This window comes from Hyperolius riggenbachi, chromosome 4 (assembly GCF_040937935.1).
Source record: "Hyperolius riggenbachi isolate aHypRig1 chromosome 4, aHypRig1.pri, whole genome shotgun sequence".
Classification (NCBI taxonomy): domain Eukaryota; kingdom Metazoa; phylum Chordata; class Amphibia; order Anura; family Hyperoliidae; genus Hyperolius; species Hyperolius riggenbachi.
In genome coordinates, this window is record NC_090649.1 from 501,679,106 (window position 1) to 501,702,598 (window position 23,493).

The window sequence follows — 23,493 nt, forward strand, 5'->3', positions numbered from 1 at the left end:
CAGCCATGATGACCTCACAGCACTGTACGTCAGCCATGATGACCTCACAGCACTGTACGTCAGCCATGATGACCTCACAGCACTGTACACCGGCCATGATGACCTCACAGCACTGTACACCGGCCATGATGACCTCAAGCCTCACAGCACTGTACACCGGCCATGATGACCTCACAGCACTGTACGTCGGCCATGATGACCTCACAGCACTGTACGTCGGCCATGATGACCTCACAGCACTGTACGTCGGCCATGATGACCTCACAGCACTGTACGTCGGCCATGATGACCTCACAGCACTGTACGTCGGCCATGATGACCTCACAGCACTGTACGTCGGCCATGATGACCTCACAGCACTGTACGTCGGCCATGATGACCTCACAGCACTGTACGTCGGCCATGATGACCTCACAGCACTGTACGTCGGCCATGATGACCTCACAGCACTGTACGTCGGCCATGATGACCTCACAGCACTGTACGTCGGCCATGATGACCTCACAGCACTGTACACCAGCCATGATGACCTCACAGCACTGTACACCAGCCATGATGACCTCACAGCACTGTACACCGGCCATGATGACCTCACAGCACTGTACACCGGCCATGATGACCTCACAGCACTGTACGTCAGCCATGATGACCTCACAGCACTGTACATCGGCCATGATGACCTCACAGCACTGTACATCAGCCATGATGACCTCACAGCACTGTACATCAGCCATGATGACCTCACAGCACTGTAGGTCAGCCATGATGACCTCACAGCACTGTACGTCGGCCATGATGACCTCACAGCACTGTACATCGGCCATGATGACCTCACAGCACTGTACATCGGCCATGATGACCTCACAGCACTGTACATCAGCCATGATGACCTCACAGCACTGTACACCAGCCATGATGACCTCACAGCACTGTACGCCAGCCATGATGACCTCACAGCACTGTACACCAGCCATGATGACCTCACAGCACTGTACACCGGCCATGATGACCTCACAGCACTGTACACCGGCCATGATGACCTCACAGCACTGTACGTCAGCCATGATGACCTCACAGCACTGTACGTCAGCCATGATGACCTCACAGCACTGTACATCAGCCATGATGACCTCACAGCACTGTACATCAGCCATGATGACCTCACAGCACTGTACATCAGCCATGATGACCTCACAGCACTGTACGTCAGCCATGATGACCTCACAGCACTGTACATCAGCCATGATGACCTCACAGCACTGTAGGTCAGCCATGATGACCTCACAGCACTGTACGTCAGCCATGATGACCTCACAGCACTGTACGCCAGCCATGATGACCTCACAGCACTGTACGCCAGCCATGATGACCTCACAGCACTGTACGCCAGCCATGATGACCTCACAGCACTGTACGCCAGCCATGATGACCTCACAGCACTGTACGCCAGCCATGATGACCTCACAGCACTGTACGCCAGCCATGATGACCTCACAGCACTGTACGCCAGCCATGATGACCTCACAGCACTGTACGCCAGCCATGATGACCTCACAGCACTGTACGCCAGCCATGATGACCTCAGCACTGTACGCCAGCCATGATGACCTCACAGCACTGTACGCCAGCCATGATGACCTCACAGCACTGTACGTCAGCCATGATGTCCTCACAGCACTGTACGTCAGCCATGATGTCCTCACAGCACTGTACGTCAGCCTTGATGACCTCACAGCACTGTACGTCAGCCTTGATGACCTCACAGCACTGTACGTCAGCCATGATGACCTCACAGCACTGTACGTCAGCCATGATGACCTCACAGCACTGTACGTCAGCCTTGATGACCTCACAGCACTGTACGTCAGCCATGATGACCTCACAGCACTGTACGTCAGCCATGATGACCTCACAGCACTGTACGTCAGCCATGATGACCTCACAGCACTGTACACCAGCCATGATGACCTCACAGCACTGTACACCAGCCATGATGACCTCACAGCACTGTACACCAGCCATGATGACCTCACAGCACTGTACATCGGCCATGATGACCTCACAGCACTGTACATCGGCCATGATGACCTCACAGCACTGTACATCGGCCATGATGACCTCACAGCACTGTACGTCGGCCATGATGACCTCACAGCACTGTACGTCGGCCATGATGACCTCACAGCACTGTACGTCGGCCATGATGACCTCACAGCACTGTACGTCGGCCATGATGACCTCACAACACTGTACACCAGCCATGATGACCTCACAGCACTGTACACCAGCCATGATGACCTCACAGCACTGTACATCGGCCATGATGACCTCACAGCACTGTACATCAGCCATGATGACCTTACAGCACTGTACACCGGCCATGATGACCTCACAGCACTGTACGTCAGCCATGATGACCTCACAGCACTGTACATCGGCCATGATGACCTCACAGCACTGTACGTCAGCCATGATGACCTCACAGCACTGTACATCGGCCATGATGACCTCACAGCACTGTACTTCAGCCATGATGACCTCACAGCACTGTACATCGGCCATGATGACCTCACAGCACTGTACACCGGCCATGATGACCTCACAGCACTGTACACCGGCCATGATGACCTCACAGCACTGTACGTCAGCCATGATGACCTCACAGCACTGTACATCGGCCATGATGACCTCACAGCACTGTACGTCGGCCATGATGACCTCACAGCACTGTACATCGGCCATGATGACCTCACAGCACTGTACCGTCAGCCATGATGACCCCACAGCACTGTACGCCAGCCATGATGACCTCACAGCACTGTACACCAGCCATGATGACCTCACAGCACTGTACACCAGCCATGATGACCTCACAGCACTGTACATCAGCCATGATGACCTCACAGCACTGTACGCCAGCCATGATGACCTCACAGCACTGTACATCAGCCATGATGACCCCACAGCACTGTACACCAGCCATGATGACCTCACAGCACTGTACGTCAGCCATGATGACCTCACAGCACTGTACGTCAGCCATGATGACCTCACAGCACTGTACGTCAGCCATGATGACCCCACAGCACTGTACATCAGCCATGATGACCTCACAGCACTGTACGCCAGCCATGATGACCTCACAGCACTGTACGTCAGCCATGATGACCTCACAGCACTGTACATCGGCCATGATGACCTCACAGCACTGTACGCCAGCCATGATGACCTCACAGCACTGTACATCAGCCATGATGACCCCACAGCACTGTACGCCAGCCATGATGACCTCACAGCACTGTACGTCAGCCATGATGACCTCACAGCACTGTACATCGGCCATGATGACCTCACAGCACTGTACGCCAGCCATGATGACCTCACAGCACTGTACATCAGCCATGATGACCCCACAGCACTGTACGCCAGCCATGATGACCTCACAGCACTGTACGTCAGCCATGATGACCTCACAGCACTGTACATCGGCCATGATGACCTCACAGCACTGTACGTCAGCCATGATGACCTCACAGCACTGTACATCGGCCATGATGACCTCACAGCACTGTACGCCAGCCATGATGACCTCACAGCACTGTACATCAGCCATGATGACCCCACAGCACTGTACGCCAGCTATGATGACCTCACAGCACTGTACGCCAGCCATGATGACCTCACAGCACTGTACACCGGCCATGATGACCTCACAGCACTGTACATCAGGATGTGTCCCTGGTCTCCCATCCCTCAAGTATCGCAGAAATGTGCTTATCCATATTCCTAAGTGGAACATAAGAGGAAGGAAGGGAGGATCGGGGGGAGGGGGGGGAGGGGGAGAAGGAAGGAAGGGAGGATCGGGGGGGGGGGGGGGGGGAGGGGGAGAAGGATGGAGGAGGAGGAGGAGAAGGAAGGAAGGGAGGAGATACAGTCAGAATCAGATACCCAGAAATTGTTCCGACTCCACAGCCCTGCCCTGTCCGTGTACAGGTGCATTTCATTCAATCAGCTTCTCCCAAAAAGGTCACTGAGCACCACCCAACATCTCATATAACATGAGCATTACACAGTAACAATCACTACAACACCACCAAATAAACTAAATAAAACTTTAGCCATTTAAATGAAAAACAAACAAACAAGAAAACACAAAACAGCACAGAGTAACAAAAAGGAAGGAAGAACAAAAGTCGTGTTTTCTGGCCCTCGCCTTGATAAACTGACCTTGAACAATAATGGCAGAAGCCGTAGCTGCTCTGGGACAGATGTACAAAACGATCGTCCTGCACTCGCCATGATCCACTTCAATACTGCGACACAAAGGAGTAAAAACAAGCTATAAATGGAACACCAGCGGCACACCTGAAAGACCAGCAGGCATGTGAACACTGGCTACACTCGCATATTTTTCTTTAACCAGTTCATCCTATCTGGACGACTATAGCCGTTCAGATAGGAGCCGCAGAAGTCTATCTGGACAAGTATTTGCATCCGATGTTGTTGCGGCGGAAGCTCGCACATATGTGCACTGCCAATCATTCCCCATAGCTCTTACAGGGGATCGATTGGTGAAGGGGAACAACAGTTCCCGAGCCAACAGAAGCCCCTGTGAATGAATTAACATGCCTCGAGGCATGTTGATTCATAAAAGAGAAAGTTAAAAGTTTGGCCTAGTGCAGGCATAGGCAAACTTGGCCCTCCAGCTGTTAAGGAACTACAAGTCCCACAATGCATTTGCCATTACGAGTCATGACTGCAGCTGTAAGACTCCTGCAATGCATTGTGGGACTTGTAGTTTCTTAACAGCTGGAGGGCCAAGTTTGCCCATGTCTGGCCTAGTGGCAAGTGTCCAAAAAGTACAAATTAAAGTTAATCCACGATATATTTAATAAAACCTTATTAACCTCCCCTCCCCCACATCCCCATAGCTACAAAGTTAAAAAAAAAAGTGACACTTTAAAAAAAATTACATAGTTACGTTAGGGTCTCATCATTTTTAATATGAAGGTAATGACAGTATATTACTATTATATCTTATTAATAAGTGGCTAGTGATTATTGATAGTGTAGAAACAGAAAAAATACAAGATTATTTCCAAATAATATATTGTTGCCATACATTGTACTAGCAACATAATTTATTATTATTTACGATAGGGGATGGAATTGGAGGGGGTTGGTTGGCGGGTATATACTGTCACCTGTACTAATGCCCGTTGGTCCCCCTGTTCTCCTCTCTGCCCCGCATCCTACCTAGATGCCCCTCCACCAGCCTCTTCCGGGTCGCTGGAGTTGTGCACTACTGTGCAGGCACTGGCTGGGCTGCGCATGTCCTACACCGTACTGGGGAAGGGAAAGTGGCTGACTTACTTGTCTTCATCAGTTTGATTGCCCGAGTCTTCTCGTCTTGTTCCCCCCCTCCATTCTCCTCCATGACGTGGTTCTGGATCTCATCGGCTTCCATGAGAGGTTTCATGTTGTCGAGGAGTCTGGCGGTGAATTCGGAGATGCGCGGGGACATGGTGGGCGCAGTGTTCGGCAAGGACACATCAATCATGAAGATGTAAGTCAGAACACTGTACAGAAAGGATCAACAGTCACTGGCAGAGATCAGCAATGAAAGGTTTCATTTCTGAGGTGCTGCAAATTCTCATACAATGTTTATGCAGCTTGGAATCAGACCAATCAAATGCAGCCAATTTGTATTTAGTACTCAGATTCTGGACAGAATTAGATTTAGGTTGTGAAGACGAAACACAGTCAGATGACGTGCCGTATCTGGAACTATTCCTCTCAAACTAAACTCCATTTGCACCAAATAAAACTTGCATTGAAAAACTAAAGAGATACAAGGGGGGGGGGGAGATCCAAATGACACCCCTGCCCTGCACCATGGATGTAAGATACAAGGGGGAGAAGATCCAAAGGACGCCCCTGCACCACGGATGTACCAGGTTTAGCAATTTGTTTCCCTGTAGAAGCGTCTTATAGTCAGGAGCGTCTTATGGGCTGAAAAATAAAGTAGGTCTTAAATCGCTGTTTTATGTTAACTGGTTCTGGACCGACGCCGTAAGAATATACGTCCAGCAGGTGGTGCTGCCGCTCTGAGTGGACGAAGATTCAACATCCTGTTGAGTTGCTCTGAACCCGCCGCAATTCGCACACTCTGCTGTCTATAAAACAGCAGAGCTCTGTGAGCAGGTCAGGGCTGCTTTTATTGGCTCCTGACCGTGTGATCATGGAGAGCCAATCACATTGGCTCCCAATGGTAGACAGCGACAGGAGACAATGAAAGAGGTTCCTGACTGGCTATCAGCACTCTGCGGTCATAGAGACAGCAGAGAGAGGAGCCTGCGGCGATGGGGCAACGTGGTGACTGGTGAGAGCGGCGGGTATGTGCGGCGATGGGACAACGTGGTAACTGGCGAGAGCGGCGGGTATGTGCGGCGATGGGACAACGTGGTGACTGGCGAGAGCGGTGGGTATGTGCGTCAATGGGACAACGTGGTGACTGGCGAGAGCGGTGAGTATGTGCGGCGATGGGGCAATGTGGTGACTGGCGAGAGCGGCAGGTATGTGCAGCGATGGGACAACGTGGTGACTGGCGAGAGCAGTGGGTATGTGCGGTGATGGGACAACGTGGTGACTGGCGAGAGCGGTGAGTATGTGCGGCGATGGGGCAATGTGGTGACTGGCGAGAGCGGCAGGTATGTGCGGCGATGGGACAACGTGGTGACTGGCGAGAGCAGTGGGTATGTGCGGTGATGGGACAACGTGGTGACTGGCGAGAGCAGTGGGTATGTGCGGTGATGGGACAACGTGGTGACTGGCGAGAGCGGCGGGCATGTGCGGCGATGGGGCAACGTGGTGACTGGTGAGAGCGGCGGGTATGTGCGGCGATGGGGCAACGTGGTGACTGGTGTGAGCGGCGGGTATGTGCGGCGATGGGGCAACGTGGTGACTGGTGAGAGCGGTGGGTATGTGCGGCGATGGGACAACGTGGTGACTGGTGAGAGCGGTGGGTATGTGCGGCGATGGGACAACGTGGTGACTGGCGAGAGCGGCGGGTATGTGCGGCGATGGGACAACGTGGTGACTGGCGAGAGCGGCGGGTATGTGCGGCGATGGGACAACGTGGTGACTGGTGAGAGCGGTGGGTATGTGCGGCGATGGGGCAACGTGGTGACTGGCGAGAGCGGCGGGTATGTGCGGTGATGGGGCAACGTGGTGACTGGCGAGAGCGGTGGGTATGTGCGGCGATGGGGCAACATGGTGACTGGCGAGAGCGGTGGGTATGTGCGGCGATGGGGCAACGTGGTGACTGGCGAGAGTGGCGGGTATGTGCGGTGATGGGGCAACGTGGTGACTGGCAAGAGCGGTGGGTATGTGCGGTGATGGGGCAACGTGGTGACTGGCGAGAGCGGTGGGTATGTGCGGCGATGGGGCAACATGGTGACTGGCGAGAGCGGCGGGTATGTGCGGTGATGGGGCAACGTGGTGACTGGCGAGAGCGGTGGGTATGTGCGGCGACGGGAAAACGTGGTGACTGGCGAGAGCGGCAGGTATGTGCGGCGATGGGACAACGTGGTGACTGGCGAGAGCGGCGGGTATGTGCAGCGATGGGACAACGTGGTGACGGGCGAGAGCGGTGGGTACGTGCGGCGATGGGGCAATGTGGTGACTGGCGAAAGCGGCGGGTGTGTGCAGCGATGGGACAACGTGGTGACTGGTGAGAGCGGCGGGTATGTGCGGCGATGGGACAACGTGGTGACTGGCGAGAGCGGTGGGTATGTGCGGCGATGGGACAACGTGGTGACTGGCGAGAGCGGCGGGTATGTGCAGCGATGGGACAACATGGTGACTGGCGAGAGCGGTGGGTATGTGCGGCGATGGGGCAACGTGGTGACTGGCGAGAGCGGCGGGTATGTGCAGCGATGGGACAACGTGGTGACTGGCGAGAGCGGTGGGTATGTGCGGAGATGGGGCAACGTGGTGACTGGCGAGAGCGGTGGGTATGTGCGGCGATGGGGCAACGTGGTGACTGGCGAGAGCGGTGGGTATGTGCGGCGATGGGGCAACGTGGTGACTGGCGAGAGCGGCGGGCATGTGCGGGATGGGGCAACGTGGTAACTGGTGAGAGCGGCGGGTATGTGCGGCAATGGGACAACGTGGTGACTGGCGAGAGCGGCGGGTATGTGCGGCGATGGGACAACGAGGTGACTGGCGAGAGCGGCGGGTATGTGCGACGATGGGGCAACGTGGTGACTGGCGAGAGCGGTGGGTATGTGCGGCGATGGGGCAACGTGGTGACTGGCGAGAGCGGTGGATATGTGCGGCGATGGGGCAACGTGGTGACTGGCGAGAGCGGCGGGTATGTGCGGCGATGGGGCAACGTGGTGACTGGCGAGAGCGGCAGGTATGTGCGGCGATGGGGCAACGTGGTGACTGGCGAGAGCGGCAGGTATGTGCGGCGATGGGGCAACGTGGTGACTGGCGAGAGCGGTGGGTATGTGCGGCGATGGGGCAACGTGGTGACTGGCGAGAGCGGCGGGCATGTGCGGCGATGGGGCAACGTGGTGACTGGCGAGAGCGGTGGGTATGTGCGGCGATGGGACAACGTGGTGACTGGCGAGAGCGGTGGGTATGTGCGGCGATGGGACAACGTGGTGACTGGTGAGAGCGGTGGGTATGTGCGGAGATGGGGCAACGTGGTGACTGGCGAGAGCGGTGGGTATGTGCGGCGATGGGGCAACGTGGTGACTGGCGAGAGCGGTGGGTATGTGCGGCGATGGGGCAACGTGGTGACTGGCGAGAGCGGCGGGCATGTGCGGCGATGGGGCAACGTGGTGACTGGCGAGAGCGGCGGGTATGTGCGGCGATGGGGCAACGTGGTGACTGGCGAGAGCGGTGGGTATGTGCGGCGATGGGACAACGTGGTGACTGGTGAGAGCGGCGGGTATGTGCGGCGATGGGGCAACGTGGTGACTGGCGAGAGCAGTGGGTATGTGCGGCGATGGGGCAACATGGTGACTGGCGAGAGCGGCGGGTATGTGCGGCGATGGGGCAACGTGGTGACTGGCGAGAGCGGCGGGTATGTGCGGCGATGGGACAACGTGGTGACTGGTGAGAGCGGCGGGTATGTGCGGAGATGGGACAACGTGGTGACTGGCGAGAGCGGCGGGTATGTGCGGCGATGGGGCAACGTGGTGGCTGGCGAGAGCGGTGGGTATGTGCGGTGATGGGGCAACGTGGTGACTGGTGAGAGCGGCGGGTATGTGCGGCGATGGGGCAACGTGGTGACTGGCGAGAGCGGTGGGTATGTGCGGAGATGGGGCAACGTGGTGACTGGCGAGAGCGGTGGGTATGTGCGGCGATGGGGCAACGTGGTGACTGGCGAGAGCGGTGGGTATGTGCGGCGATGGGGCAACGTGGTGACTGGCGAGAGCGGTGGGTATGTGCGGCGATGGGGCAACGTGGTGACTGGCGAGAGCGGTGGGTATGTGCGGTGATGGGGCAACGTGGTGACTGGTGAGAGCGGCGGGTATGTGCGGCGATGGGGCAACGTGGTGACTGGCGAGAGCGGTGGGTATGTGCGGAGATGGGGCAACGTGGTGACTGGCGAGAGCGGTGGGTATGTGCGGCGATGGGGCAACGTGGTGACTGGCGAGAGCGGTGGGTATGTGCGGCGATGAGGCAACGTAGTGACTGGCGAGAGTGGTAAGTATGTGCGGTGATGGGGCAATGTAGTGACTGGCGAGAGCAGTGGGTATGTGCGGTGATGGGGCAACGTGGTGACTGGTGAGAGCGGCGGGTATGTGCGGCGATGGGGCAACGTGGTGACTGGCGAGAGCGGTGGGTATGTGCGGTGATGGGGCAACGTGGTGACTGGCGAGAGCGGTGGGTATGTGCGGCGATGGGACAACGTGGTGACTGGCGAGAGCGGCGGGTATGTGCGGCGATGAGGCAACGTGGTGACTGGCGAGAGCGGCAGGTATGTGCAGCGATGGGGCAACGTGGTGACTGGCGAGAGCGGTGGGTATGTGCGGCGATGGGACAACGTGGTGACTGGTGAGAGCGGCGGGTATGTGCGGTGATGGGACAACGTGGTGACTGGCGAGAGCGGTGGGTATGTGCAGCGATGGGGCAACGTGGTGACTGGCGAGAGCAGTGGGTATGTGCGGCGATGGGGCAACATGGTGACTGGCGAGAGCGGCGGGTATGTGCGGCGATGGGGCAACGTGGTGACTGGCGAGAGCGGCGGGTATGTGCGGCGATGGGACAACGTGGTGACTGGTGAGAGCGGCGGGTATGTGCGGAGATGGGACAACGTGGTGACTGGCGAGAGCGGCGGGTATGTGCGGCGATGGGGCAACGTGGTGGCTGGCGAGAGCGGTGGGTATGTGCGGTGATGGGGCAACGTGGTGACTGGTGAGAGCGGCGGGTATGTGCGGCGATGGGGCAACGTGGTGACTGGCGAGAGCGGTGGGTATGTGCGGAGATGGGGCAACGTGGTGACTGGCGAGAGCGGTGGGTATGTGCGGCGATGGGGCAACGTGGTGACTGGCGAGAGCGGTGGGTATGTGCGGCGATGGGGCAACGTGGTGACTGGCGAGAGCGGTGGGTATGTGCGGCGATGGGGCAACGTGGTGACTGGCGAGAGCGGTGGGTATGTGCGGTGATGGGGCAACGTGGTGACTGGTGAGAGCGGCGGGTATGTGCGGCGATGGGGCAACGTGGTGACTGGCGAGAGCGGTGGGTATGTGCGGAGATGGGGCAACGTGGTGACTGGCGAGAGCGGTGGGTATGTGCGGCGATGGGGCAACGTGGTGACTGGCGAGAGCGGTGGGTATGTGCGGCGATGAGGCAACGTAGTGACTGGCGAGAGTGGTAAGTATGTGCGGTGATGGGGCAATGTAGTGACTGGCGAGAGCAGTGGGTATGTGCGGTGATGGGGCAACGTGGTGACTGGTGAGAGCGGCGGGTATGTGCGGCGATGGGGCAACGTGGTGACTGGCGAGAGCGGTGGGTATGTGCGGTGATGGGGCAACGTGGTGACTGGCGAGAGCGGTGGGTATGTGCGGCGATGGGACAACGTGGTGACTGGCGAGAGCGGCGGGTATGTGCGGCGATGAGGCAACGTGGTGACTGGCGAGAGCGGCAGGTATGTGCAGCGATGGGGCAACGTGGTGACTGGCGAGAGCGGTGGGTATGTGCGGCGATGGGACAACGTGGTGACTGGTGAGAGCGGCGGGTATGTGCGGTGATGGGACAACGTGGTGACTGGCGAGAGCGGTGGGTATGTGCAGCGATGGGGCAACGTGGTGACTGGCGAGAGCGGCAGGTATGTGCGGCGATGGGGCAACGTGGTGACTGGCGAGAGCGGTGGGTATGTGCGGTGATGGGACAACGTGGTGACTGGCGAGAGCGGTGAGTATGTGCGGCGATGGGGCAATGTGGTGACTGGCGAGAGCGGCAGGTATGTGCGGCGATGGGACAACGTGGTGACTGGCGAGAGCGGTGGGTATGTGCGGCGATGGGACAACGTGGTGACTGGCGAGAGCGGCGGGTATGTGCAGCGATGGGACAACATGGTGACTGGCGAGAGCGGTGGGTATGTGCGGCGATGGGACAACGTGGTGACTGGTGAGAGCGGCGGGTATGTGCGGTGATGGGACAACGTGGTGACTGGCGAGAGCGGTGGGTATGTGCAGCGATGGGGCAACGTGGTGACTGGCGAGAGCGGTGGGTATGTGCGGTGATGGGACAACGTGGTGACTGATGAGAGCGGCGGGTATGTGCGGTGATGGGACAACGTGGTGACTGATGAGAGCGGCGGGTATGTGCGGTGATGGGACAACGTGGTGACTGGCGAGAGCGGTGGGTATGTGCGGTGATGGGGCAACGTGGTGACTGGCAAGAGCGGCGGGTATGTGCGGTGATGGGACAACGTGGTGACTGATGAGAGCGGTGGGTATGTGCGGTGATGGGACAACGTGGTGACTGATGAGAGCGGCGGGTATGTGCGGTGATGGGACAACGTGGTGACTGATGAGAGCGGCGGGTATGTGCGGTGATGGGACAACGTGGTGACTGGCGAGAGCGGTGGGTATGTGCGGTGATGGGGCAACGTGGTGACTGGCAAGAGCGGCGGGTACGTGCGGCGATGGTCAAGGGGGCAGACACTGCTAGTACGGAAGTGGTTAATATTGCCTGGCTGGATTTGAGTTGAACCTTGCCAAAGCTAAGCAATGGCATTGTTTGACTTGGGTGGTCGCCCTTGAGGTCTCCAGTAATATGGCAAAGGTCGGTTTACCTTCCAATCCTCTCCCGTACATTCTTGTAGACTTGGGTCAGTTTAGGTTCCAAGTATGTGAGCAGCTTGTGCAGTAATTCTGGAACTCTCCACTCCTGCTGGGCCAGACCACCCTGAAGAACGTACAGCCGGCTGAGAAGAGAAACACAACGTTTACCAATGCAAACGCCCCGGAAGAGCAACAACACAATATTTCCTAAAAGGTGTCTCCATCTCCACCCTTAACCACAACTCCTGCTAATAAATACAGTGTAAAAAGTCTTATGGAAAGGAAGAAAGAAATGCCATGAATAAGTTTCATTAGTCTGTCATTTCTCTACTTCACAAAACCAGCCCAGTGTTAGGAAGACACTCTGACTGCTGCTGTCCTGCCAGCTGTGGCCTATGAAGCTACAACCGTCACATAGAGGACAGCTGATGGGATATGGAGGCGGCCATATTTATCTGCCCCAGTCCTGTGATGGAAGGAAAGCTGCCAGTATGGTGAGGAGGAAGCAGGAGTCTGTCAATGCTGCAGTGGGTGAGGAATGTGACTAGCTGAGGTCTACAAGCAGAAAGCCGCTCACCAAGCATCCAAGAAAGAGCCTCCTTCTCCACTCACTGGTGACTCCAGCAGCAGCTCAAACAGCCAATGAAGCTTGCGAGGATCCCGGCTCTCCTGCAAAACACCAATGAGCAACTAAGAAAAGGCTGTGTTCATTAATGACAGGCGGGTTCATAGAAAAGGCTGCGTTCATTAATGACAGGCGTGTTCATAGAGAAGGCTGCGTTCATTAATGACAGGCGTGTTTAGAGAAAAGGCTGCGTTCATAGAAAAGGCTGTGTTCATTAATGACAGGCGTGTTCATAGAAAAGGCTGTGTTCATTAATGACAGGCGTGTTCATAGAAAAGGCTGTGTTCATTAATGACAGGCGTGTTCACAGAGAAGGCTGCGTTCATTAATGACAGGCGTGTTCGTAGAGAAGGCTGTGTTCATTAATGACAGGCGTGTTCACAGAGAAGGCTGCGTTCATTAATGACAGGCGTGTTCGTAGAGAAGGCTGCGTTCATTAATGACAGGCGTGTTCATAGAGAAGGCTGCGTTCATTAATGACAGGCGTGTTCATAGAGAAGGCTGCGTTCATTAATGACAGGCGTGTTCATAGAGAAGGCTGCGTTCATTAATGACAGGCGTGTTCATAGAGAAGGCTGCGTTCATTAATGACAGGCGTGTTCATAGAAAAGGCTGCGTTCATTAATGACAGGCGTGTTCATAGAGAAGGCTGCGTTCATTAATGACAGGCGTGTTCATAGAGAAGGCTGCGTTCATTAATGACAGGCGTGTTCATAGAGAAGGATGTGTTCATTAATGACAGGCGTGTTCATAGAAAAGGCTGCGTTCATTAATGACAGGCGTGTTCATAGAGAAGGCTGCGTTCATTAATGACAGGCGTGTTCATAGAGAAGGCTGCGTTCATTAATGACAGGCGTGTTCATAGAGAAGGCTGTGTTCATTAATGACAGGCGTGTTCATAGAAAAGGCTGCGTTCATTAATGACAGGCGCGTTCATAGAAAAGGCTGTGTTCATTAATGACAGGCGTGTTCAGAGAAAAGGCTGTGTTCATTAATGACAGGCGTGTTCATAGAGAAGGCTGCGTTCATTAATGACAGGCGTGTTCACAGAGAAGGCTGCGTTCATTAATGACAGGCGTGTTCATAGAGAAGGCTGCGTTCATTAATGACAGGCGTGTTCACAGAGAAGGCTGCGTTCATTAATGACAGGCGTGTTCGTAGAGAAGGCTGCGTTTATTAATGACAGGCGTGTTCATAGAGAAGGCTGCGTTTATTAATGACAGGCGTGTTCATAGAAAAGGCTGCGTTCATTAATGACAGGCGTGTTCATAGAGAAGGCTGTGTTCATTAATGACAGGCGTGTTCATAGAAAAGGCTGCGTTCATTAATGACAGGCGTGTTCACAGAGAAGGCTGCGTTCATTAATGACAGGTGTGTTCATAGAGAAGGCTGCGTTCATTAATGACAGGCGTGTTCATAGAAAAGGCTGTGTTCATTAATGACAGGCGTGTTCATAGAAAAGGCTGCGTTCATTAATGACAGGCGTGTTCATAGAGAAGGCTGCGTTCATTAATGACAGGCGTGTTCACAGAGAAGGCTGTGTTCATTAATGACAGGCGTGTTCATAGAGAAGGCTGCGTTCATTAATGACAGGTGTGTTCACAGAGAAGGCTGCGTTCATTAATGACAGGCGTGTTCAGAGAAAAGGCTGTGTTCATTAATGACAGGCGTGTTCAGAGAAAAGGCTGTGTTCATTAATGACAGGCGTGTTCATAGAAAAGGCTGTGTTCATTAATGACAGGTGTGTTCATAGAGAAGGCTGCGTTCATTAATGACAGGCGTGTTCATAGAGAAGGCAGCGTTCATTAATGGCAGGCGTGTTCATATAGAAGGCTGCGTTCATTAATGACAGGCTTGTTCATAGAGAAGGCTGTGTTCATTAATGACAGGCGTGTTCATAGAGAAGGCTGCGTTCATTAATGACAGGCGTGTTCATAGAGAAGGCTGTGTTCATTAATGACAGGCGTGTTCATAGAGAAGGCTGTGTTCATTAATGACAGGCGCGTTCATAGAAAAGGCTGTGTTCATTAATGACAGGCGTGTTCATAGAGAAGGCTGCGTTCATTAATGATAGGCGTGTTCATAGAGAAGGCTGTGTTCATAGAGAAGGCTGTGTTCATTAATAACAGGCGTGTTCATAGAGAAGGCTGCGTTCATTAATGACAGGCGTGTTCATAGAGAAGGCTGCGTTCATTAATGACAGGTGTGTTCACAGAGAAGGCTGCGTTCATTAATGACAGGCGTGTTCATAGAAAAGGCTGCGTTCATTAATGACAGGCGTGTTCATAGAAAAGGCTGCGTTCATTAATGACAGGCGTGTTCACAGAAAAGGCTGCGTTCATTAATGACAGGCGTGTTCAGAGAAAAGGCTGTGTTCATTAATGACAGGCATGTTCATAGAGAAGGCTGTGTTCATTAATGACAGGCGTGTTCATAGAGAAGGCTGTGTTCATTAATGACAGGCGCGTTCATAGAAAAGTCTGTGTTCATTAATGACAGGCGTGTTCATAGAGAAGGCTGCGTTCATTAATGACAGGCGTGTTCACAGAGAAGGCTGCGTTCATTAATGACAGGCGTGTTCATAGAGAAGGCTGCGTTCATTAATGACAGGCGTGTTCATAGAAAAGGCTGCGTTCATTAATGACAGGTGTGTTCACAGAAAAGGCTGCGTTCATTAATGACAGGCGTGTTCATAGAAAAGGCTGCGTTCATTAATGACAGGCGTGTTCATAGAGAAGGCTGTGTTCATTAATGACAGGCGTGTTCACAGAGAAGGCTGCGTTCATTAATGACAGGCGTGTTCGTAGAGAAGGCTGTGTTCATTAATGACAGGCGTGTTCACAGAGAAGGCTGCGTTCATTAATGACAGGCGTGTTCGTAGAGAAGGCTGCGTTCATTAATGACAGGCGTGTTCATAGAGAAGGCTGCGTTCATTAATGACAGGCGTGTTCATAGAGAAGGCTGCGTTCATTAATGATAGGCGTGTTTATAGAAAAGGCTGCGTTCATTAATGACAGGCGTGTTCATAGAGAAGGCTGTGTTCATTAATGACAGGCGTGTTCATAGAAAAGGCTGCGTTCATTAATGACAGGCGCGTTCATAGAAAAGGCTGTGTTCATTAATGACAGGCGTGTTCAGAGAAAAGGCTGTGTTCATTAATGACAGGCGTGTTCATAGAGAAGGCTGCGTTCATTAATGACAGGCGTGTTCACAGAGAAGGCTGCGTTCATTAATGACAGGCGTGTTCATAGAGAAGGCTGCGTTCATTAATGACAGGCGTGTTCACAGAGAAGGCTGCGTTCATTAATGACAGGCGTGTTCGTAGAGAAGGCTGCGTTTATTAATGACAGGCGTGTTCATAGAGAAGGCTGCGTTTATTAATGACAGGCGTGTTCATAGAAAAGGCTGCGTTCATTAATGACAGGCGTGTTCATAGAGAAGGCTGTGTTCATTAATGACAGGCGTGTTCATAGAAAAGGCTGCGTTCATTAATGACAGGCGTGTTCACAGAGAAGGCTGCGTTCATTAATGACAGGCGTGTTCATAGAGAAGGCTGCGTTCATTAATGACAGGCGTGTTCATAGAAAAGGCTGTGTTCATTAATGACAGGCGTGTTCATAGAAAAGGCTGCGTTCATTAATGACAGGCGTGTTCATAGAGAAGGCTGCGTTCATTAATGACAGGCGTGTTCACAGAGAAGGCTGTGTTCATTAATGACAGGCGTGTTCATAGAGAAGGCTGCGTTCATTAATGACAGGTGTGTTCACAGAGAAGGCTGCGTTCATTAATGACAGGCGTGTTCAGAGAAAAGGCTGTGTTCATTAATGACAGGCGTGTTCAGAGAAAAGGCTGTGTTCATTAATGACAGGCGTGTTCATAGAAAAGGCTGTGTTCATTAATGACAGGTGTGTTCATAGAGAAGGCTGCGTTCATTAATGACAGGCGTGTTCATAGAGAAGGCAGCGTTCATTAATGGCAGGCGTGTTCATATAGAAGGCTGCGTTCATTAATGACAGGCTTGTTCATAGAGAAGGCTGTGTTCATTAATGACAGGCGTGTTCATAGAGAAGGCTGCGTTCATTAATGACAGGCGTGTTCATAGAGAAGGCTGTGTTCATTAATGACAGGCGCGTTCATAGAAAAGGCTGTGTTCATTAATGACAGGCGTGTTCATAGAGAAGGCTGCGTTCATTAATGACAGGCGTGTTCATAGAGAAGGCTGTGTTCATAGAGAAGGCTGTGTTCATTAATAACAGGCGTGTTCATAGAGAAGGCTGCGTTCATTAATGACAGGCGTGTTCATAGAGAAGGCTGCGTTCATTAATGACAGGCGTGTTCGTAGAAAAGGCTGCGTTCATTAATGACAGGTGTGTTCACAGAGAAGGCTGCGTTCATTAATGACAGGCGTGTTCATAGAAAAGGCTGCGTTCATTAATGACAGGCGTGTTCACAGAAAAGGCTGCGTTCATTAATGACAGGCGTGTTCAGAGAAAAGGCTGTGTTCATTAATGACAGGCATGTTCATAGAGAAGGCTGTGTTCATTAATGACAGGCGTGTTCATAGAGAAGGCTGTGTTCATTAATGACAGGCGTGTTCATAGAAAAGTCTGTGTTCATTAATGACAGGCGTGTTCATAGAGAAGGCTGCGTTCATTAATGACAGGCGTGTTCACAGAGAAGGCTGCGTTCATTAATGACAGGCGTGTTCATAGAGAAGGCTGCGTTCATTAATGACAGGCGTGTTCATAGAAAAGGCTGCGTTCATTAATGACAGGTGTGTTCACAGAAAAGGCTGCGTTCATTAATGACAGGCGTGTTCATAGAAAAGGCTGCGTTCATTATTGACAGGCGTGTTCATAGAGAAGGCTGTGTTCATTAATGACAGGCGTGTTCATAGAAAAGGCTGCGTTCATTAATGACAGGCGTGTTCACAGAGAAGGCTGCGTTCATTAATGACAGGCGTGTTCATAGAGAAGGCTGCGTTCATTAATGACAGGCGTGTTCATAGAAAAGGCTGCGTTCATTAATGACAGGCGTGTTCACAGAGAAGGCTGCGTTCATTAATGACAGGCGTGTTCATAGAAAAGGCTGCGTTCATTAATGACAGGCGTGTTCATAGAGAAGGCTGTGTTCATTAATGACAGGTGTGTTCATAGAGAAGGCTGCGTTCATTAATGACACGCGTGTTCATAGAAAAGGCTGTGTTCATTAATGACAGGCGTGTTCATAGAAAAGGCTGTGTTCATTAATGACAGGCGTGTTCATAGAGAAGGCTGTGTTCATTAATGATATGTTTGTTCATAGAGAAGGCTGTGTTCATTAATGCCAGGCGTGTTCATAGAGAAGGCAGTGTTCATTAATGATATGTTTGTTCATAGAAAAGGCTGTGTTCATTAATGCCAGGCGTGTTCATAGAGAAGGCTGTGTTCATAAGTGATGGGCGTGTTCATAGAAAGGCCTACACAGGAAGTGGTGGCGTAGAGCAGCCACATGACTACTGAAGGAGGAGACTTACACAGGAAGTGGCGATACACGTGCCCCAGTCATTGTAGGTCTCCACGGTGATGTTGGACAGCGCGGTTCTCAACAGAGGACACAGGAACTGCCACATATTATCCACCTACAGCAGAGCGCAGACACATGAGAATGGCCATTGTTATACATCATACAGCAGATAGGCTCCTCTAAGCTGCTCTCCCCGCTGGCTGTACACATTGAGAACCGCGCCCCACCTGGTCCTATGCCGGCCACACAGCAACATATTTCAATGCAACCGTTTAAAATGATAACATACAAACAAAAAAAATCAAGCGATTAGCACTAAAGAACGTTTGATAATTTACCTCATGGGTAAAATCTAATTTTAAATTCACTAAGGTGTTTATCAAATGTTTTGACGACAGAACATTCGATAAATCTATAACACCTTAGTGAATTCAAAATTAGATTTTACCCGTGAGGTAAACTATCAAACGATCGATAAAGCATAGACAAATAAGTAGTATGTTGTTTCCAGAGTAAAATGAGCCATAAATGACTTTTCTCCTATGTTGCTGTCACTTACAGTAGGTAGTAGAAATCTGACAGAAGCGACAGGTTTTGGACTAGTCCATCTCTTCATGGGGGATTCTCAGCAAGGGTTTTATTCTTTATAAAGAAATTCCCTAAAAAGGATTTAAACAACGATGCTGGCCAGCCTCCCTGCTCGCTACACAGTTTTTGGGCAGTTGGACAGAGCAACTGTCATTCACTAAGTGCTTTTGAAAATAAATAAATCCCTGAGAATCCACCATGAAGAGATGGACTAGTCCAAAACCTGTCACGTCTGTCAGATTTCTACTACCTACTGTAAGTGACAGCAACCTAGGAGAAAAGTAATTTATGGCTCATTATACTGTTGAAAAAACATACTTCTTATTTGTCTATGTTTGCACAACTTTTAAATGTTACAATTTTTCGCCATAGTGCCCCTTTACCTGGCAGCAGACTAGCACTTGTATCCCCCGGTATCTGCTGGAAGCACGGGAAGATTTATTTTATATTTATGTAAAAACATACTAAGCGAACTGAAATAATGTTTGCCATGAATCCTTGAAGGACCTGAAGCCGCAGAGATTTCCCAACAACAGTGGAATTTACTTTTTAAGGTGAAAACTGAGGAAAGGACCCCCAACCAATACAAATATCTCTAAATGAAAATCACTGTACTAAACATTCATCTGACAATAAATAACATCCAGCCCCAGCAGACATCTCAGAAGACAGGTCCTCTTCTTGCCCACCTTCTCAAAGGTCCAGTGTTTGGACCCGCGGATTAATCCAGCAACTATCTCTGCCACACATCTCTGGGTGCTTTCATGTGAGTCCTCCACCAAGCGCTCCAAATGGGGGGTGAGGATGGGTAAGAACGCGTCATCATAGTTCCTGAAGAGACCCTAAAATGTAAGGAAATGTTACACACTGGAAACAATCAATTCTTCCTCCCGACACAACCGACCCCTCCTCCCGATACAGCCCCCTCCTCCCGACACAATCCCTCCTTCCTCCCGACACAGCCTGCCCCTCCTCCCGAAAACCCCTCCCTCCTCCCGACACAACCCGCCCCTCCCGATACAGCCCCCTCCTCCCGACACAGCCCGCCCCTCCTCCCGACACAGCCCGCCCCTCCTCCCGATACAGCCCGCCCCTCCTCCCGATACAGCCTGCCCCTCCTCCCGACAACCCCTCCCTCCTCCCGACACAACCCGCCCCTCCCGATACAGCCCCCTCCTCCCGACACAGCCCGCCCCTCCTCCCGATACAGCCCCCCTCCTCCCGACACAGCCCCCTCCTCCCGACACAGCCTGCCCCTCCTCCCGACAAAGCCCGCCCCTCCTCCCGACAAAGCCCGCCCCTCCTCCCGACACAACCAGCCCCTCCTCCCGATACAGCCCCCTCCTCCCAACACAGCCCGCCCCTCCTCCCAACACAGCTCGCCCCTCCTGCCGACACAGCCCGCCCCTCCTCCCAACAAAGCCTGCCCCTCATCCCAACAAAGCCCGCCCCTCCTCCCGAACACAACCTCTCCCTCCTCCCGACACAGCCCGTCCCTCCACCCGACAAGGAAGGTAAGGAAATGTTACACACTGGAAACATATGACTCTGCCCAAGACCAGCAGAGGAGGGAAAAGTGCTGACAATCAATTCTTCCTACCAACAGAACCGACCCCTCCTCCCGATACAGCCCCCTCCTCCCGACACAACCCATCCCTCCTCCCGACACAGCCCGCCCCTCCTCCCAACACAGCCCCGCCCCTCCACCCGACACAGCCCGCCCCTCCCCTCCCAATGAAACCCATTCCTCACTCCCGACACCACCCATCTCCCTCCCTCCTCCAGACACAGCCCGCCCCTCCTCCCGACACAGCCGGCCCTCCTCCCGACACAGCCCGCCCCTCCTCCCGACACAGCCCGCCCCTCTCAATGAAACCCATCCCTTACTCCTGACACAACCCATCTCCCTCCCTCCTCCAGACACAACCCATCCCAAATGGAAATTGTGAACACAATCGCTGCAATATTGACGTCAAAACTTTTTTTTTTGTTTTTTTTGATAGGACGGCATAATAGGACTTCACTCACCTTAAACAGGCAAAACCTGCGAGGGTTAAACTTGTCTTTCCCCTTCCGGTCTTCTAAAGAGAGAAACTTAATCAGCTGGGCCACAAACTTCTCATCAGTGAAGTGTTCATATAGGATCAGCTCAGCCTGCAAGTAACCATGGAAACCCGTGAGAAGACATCACATGATCACTTACTCGCAGTGCGATGCGGATACTTGGCATGCGGACAGGAATTACCGACTTCAGCAGCACTAGTCCCCCCCCCAATGCTGCAGGGTGGACCATCTCACAGTATCAGCGATTCATTATTAGTGATGCATCAAGCGGCAGCACAGCAGGAAGGGTACCTACCTCTGACATGGCGTCTCTGCCTCTCCCGAGCTGTGGCTGCTGATCTGCAGAGGCGTACACCAGCAGGCTTCTGTACAGGAGATAGAAAGGTATATGGCAGTCACATGGGATGGCCGGAGCTGGGTACCACTCTCCCTGACACCTCCAGGGTCCCGCCTGCTCTTCCCTGACACCTCCAGGGTCCCGCCTGCTCTTCCCTGACACCTCCCGGGTCCCGCCTGCTCTTCCCTGACACCTCCCGGGTCCCGCCTGCTCTTTCCCTACATCTCCGGGGCCCGCCTGCTCTTTCCCTACATCTCCGGGGCCCTGCCTGCTCTTTCCCTACATCTCTGGGGCCCCGCCTGCTCTTCCCTGACACCTCCAGGGTCCCGCCTGCTCTTCCCTGACACCTCCTGGGTCCTGCCTGCTCTTCCCTGACACCTCCGGGGCCCTGCCTGCTCTTCCCTGACACCTCCAGGGTCCCGCCTGCTCTTCCCTGACACCTCCTGGGTCCCGCCTGCTCTTTCCCTACATCTCCGGGGCCCGCCTGCTCTTTCCCTACATCTCCGGGGCCCCGCCTGCTCTTCCCTGACACCTCCGGGGCCCCGCCTGCTCTTCCCTGACACCTCCAGGGTCCCGCCTGCTCTTCCCTGACACCTCCCGGGTCCCGCCTGCTCTTCCCCGACACCTCCCGGGTCCCGCCTGCTCTTTCCCTACATCTCCGGGGCCCGCCTGCTCTTTCCCTACATCTCCGGGGCCCCGCCTGCTCTTTCCCTACATCTCCGGGGCCCCGCCTGCTCTTTCCCTACATCTCCGGGGCCCCGCCTGCTCTTCCCTGACACCTCCAGGGTCCCGCCTGCTCTTCCCTGACACCTCCAGGGTCCCGCCTGCTCTTCCCTGACATCTCCCGGGTCCCGCCTGCTCTTCCCTGACACCTCCCGGGTCCCGCCTGCTCTTTCCCTACATCTCCGGGGCCCGCCTGCTCTTTCCCTACATCTCCGGGGCCCCGCCTGCTCTTTCCCTACATCTCCGGGGCCCTGCCTGCTCTTTCCCTACATCTCCGGGGCCCCGCCTGCTCTTCCCTGACACCTCCAGGGTCCCGCCTGCTCTTCCCTGACACCTCCAGGGTCCCGCCTGCTCTTCCCTGACACCTCCCGGGTCCCGCCTGCTCTTCCCCGACACCTCCCGGGTCCCGCCTGCTCTTTCCCTACATCTCCGGGGCCCGCCTGCTCTTTCCCTACATCTCCGGGGCCCCGCCTGCTCTTTCCCTACATCTCCGGGGCCCCGCCTGCTCTTTCCCTACATCTCCGGGGCCCCGCCTGCTCTTCCCTGACACCTCCAGGGTCCCGCCTGCTCTTCCCTGACACCTCCAGGGTCCCGCCTGCTCTTCCCTGACACCTCCCGGGTCCCGCCTGCTCTTCCCTGACACCTCCCGGGTCCCGCCTGCTCTTTCCCTACATCTCCGGGGCCCGCCTGCTCTTTCCCTACATCTCCGGGGCCCCGCCTGCTCTTTCCCTACATCTCCGGGGCCCTGCCTGCTCTTTCCCTACATCTCCGGGGCCCTGCCTGCTCTTTCCCTACATCTCCAGGGTCCCGCCTGCTCTTCCCTGACACCTCCCGGGTCCCGCCTGCTCTTTCCCTACATCTCCAGGGCCCCGCCTGCTCTTTCCCTACATCTCCGGGGCCCCGCCTGCTCTTTCCCTACATCTCCGGGGCCCCGCCTGCTCTTTCCCTACATCTCCGGGGCCCCGCCTGCTCTTTTCCTACATCTCCGGGGCCCCGCCTGCTCTTCCCTGACACCTCCTGGGTCCCGCCTGCTCTCCCCTGACACCTCCGGGGTCCCGCCTGCTCTTTCCCGACACCTCCTGGGTCCCACCTGCTCTTCCCTGACACCTCCCGGGTCCCGCCTGCTCTTCCCCGACACCTCCCGGGTCCCGCCTTCTCTTCCCCGACACCTCCTGGGTCCCACCTGCTCTTCCCCGACACCTCCCGGGTCCCGCCTGCTCTTCCCTGACACCTCCAGGGTCCCGCCTTCTCTTCCCTGACACCTCCAGGGTCCCGCCTGCTCTTCCCTCACATCTCTGGGGCCCCGCTCTATAAATACATACGGGGTGCATTTCTCTGTTTTCCTT

At 54.2% G+C, this 23,493-nt stretch overlaps 1 protein-coding gene across 2 annotated transcripts in view; it reads right to left on the minus strand.

Moving 5' to 3' along the window:
* The window catches only part of PSME4 (proteasome activator subunit 4), a 338,013-nt gene that overhangs the window by 75,653 nt on the left and 238,867 nt on the right, over positions 1-23,493 (minus strand). For both annotated transcript variants that reach the window (XM_068233125.1, XM_068233124.1), the window contains exons 34-41: positions 21,383-21,452; positions 21,052-21,177; positions 19,713-19,865; positions 18,446-18,550; positions 12,883-12,974; positions 12,317-12,448; positions 5,374-5,579; positions 4,228-4,313 (exon numbers count right to left, since the gene is read on the minus strand). In XM_068233125.1, coding sequence (XP_068089226.1) covers positions 4,228-4,313; positions 5,374-5,579; positions 12,317-12,448; positions 12,883-12,974; positions 18,446-18,550; positions 19,713-19,865; positions 21,052-21,177; positions 21,383-21,452 — 970 coding nt within the window. The remainder of the gene's footprint in view (positions 1-4,227; positions 4,314-5,373; positions 5,580-12,316; positions 12,449-12,882; positions 12,975-18,445; positions 18,551-19,712; positions 19,866-21,051; positions 21,178-21,382; positions 21,453-23,493) is intronic.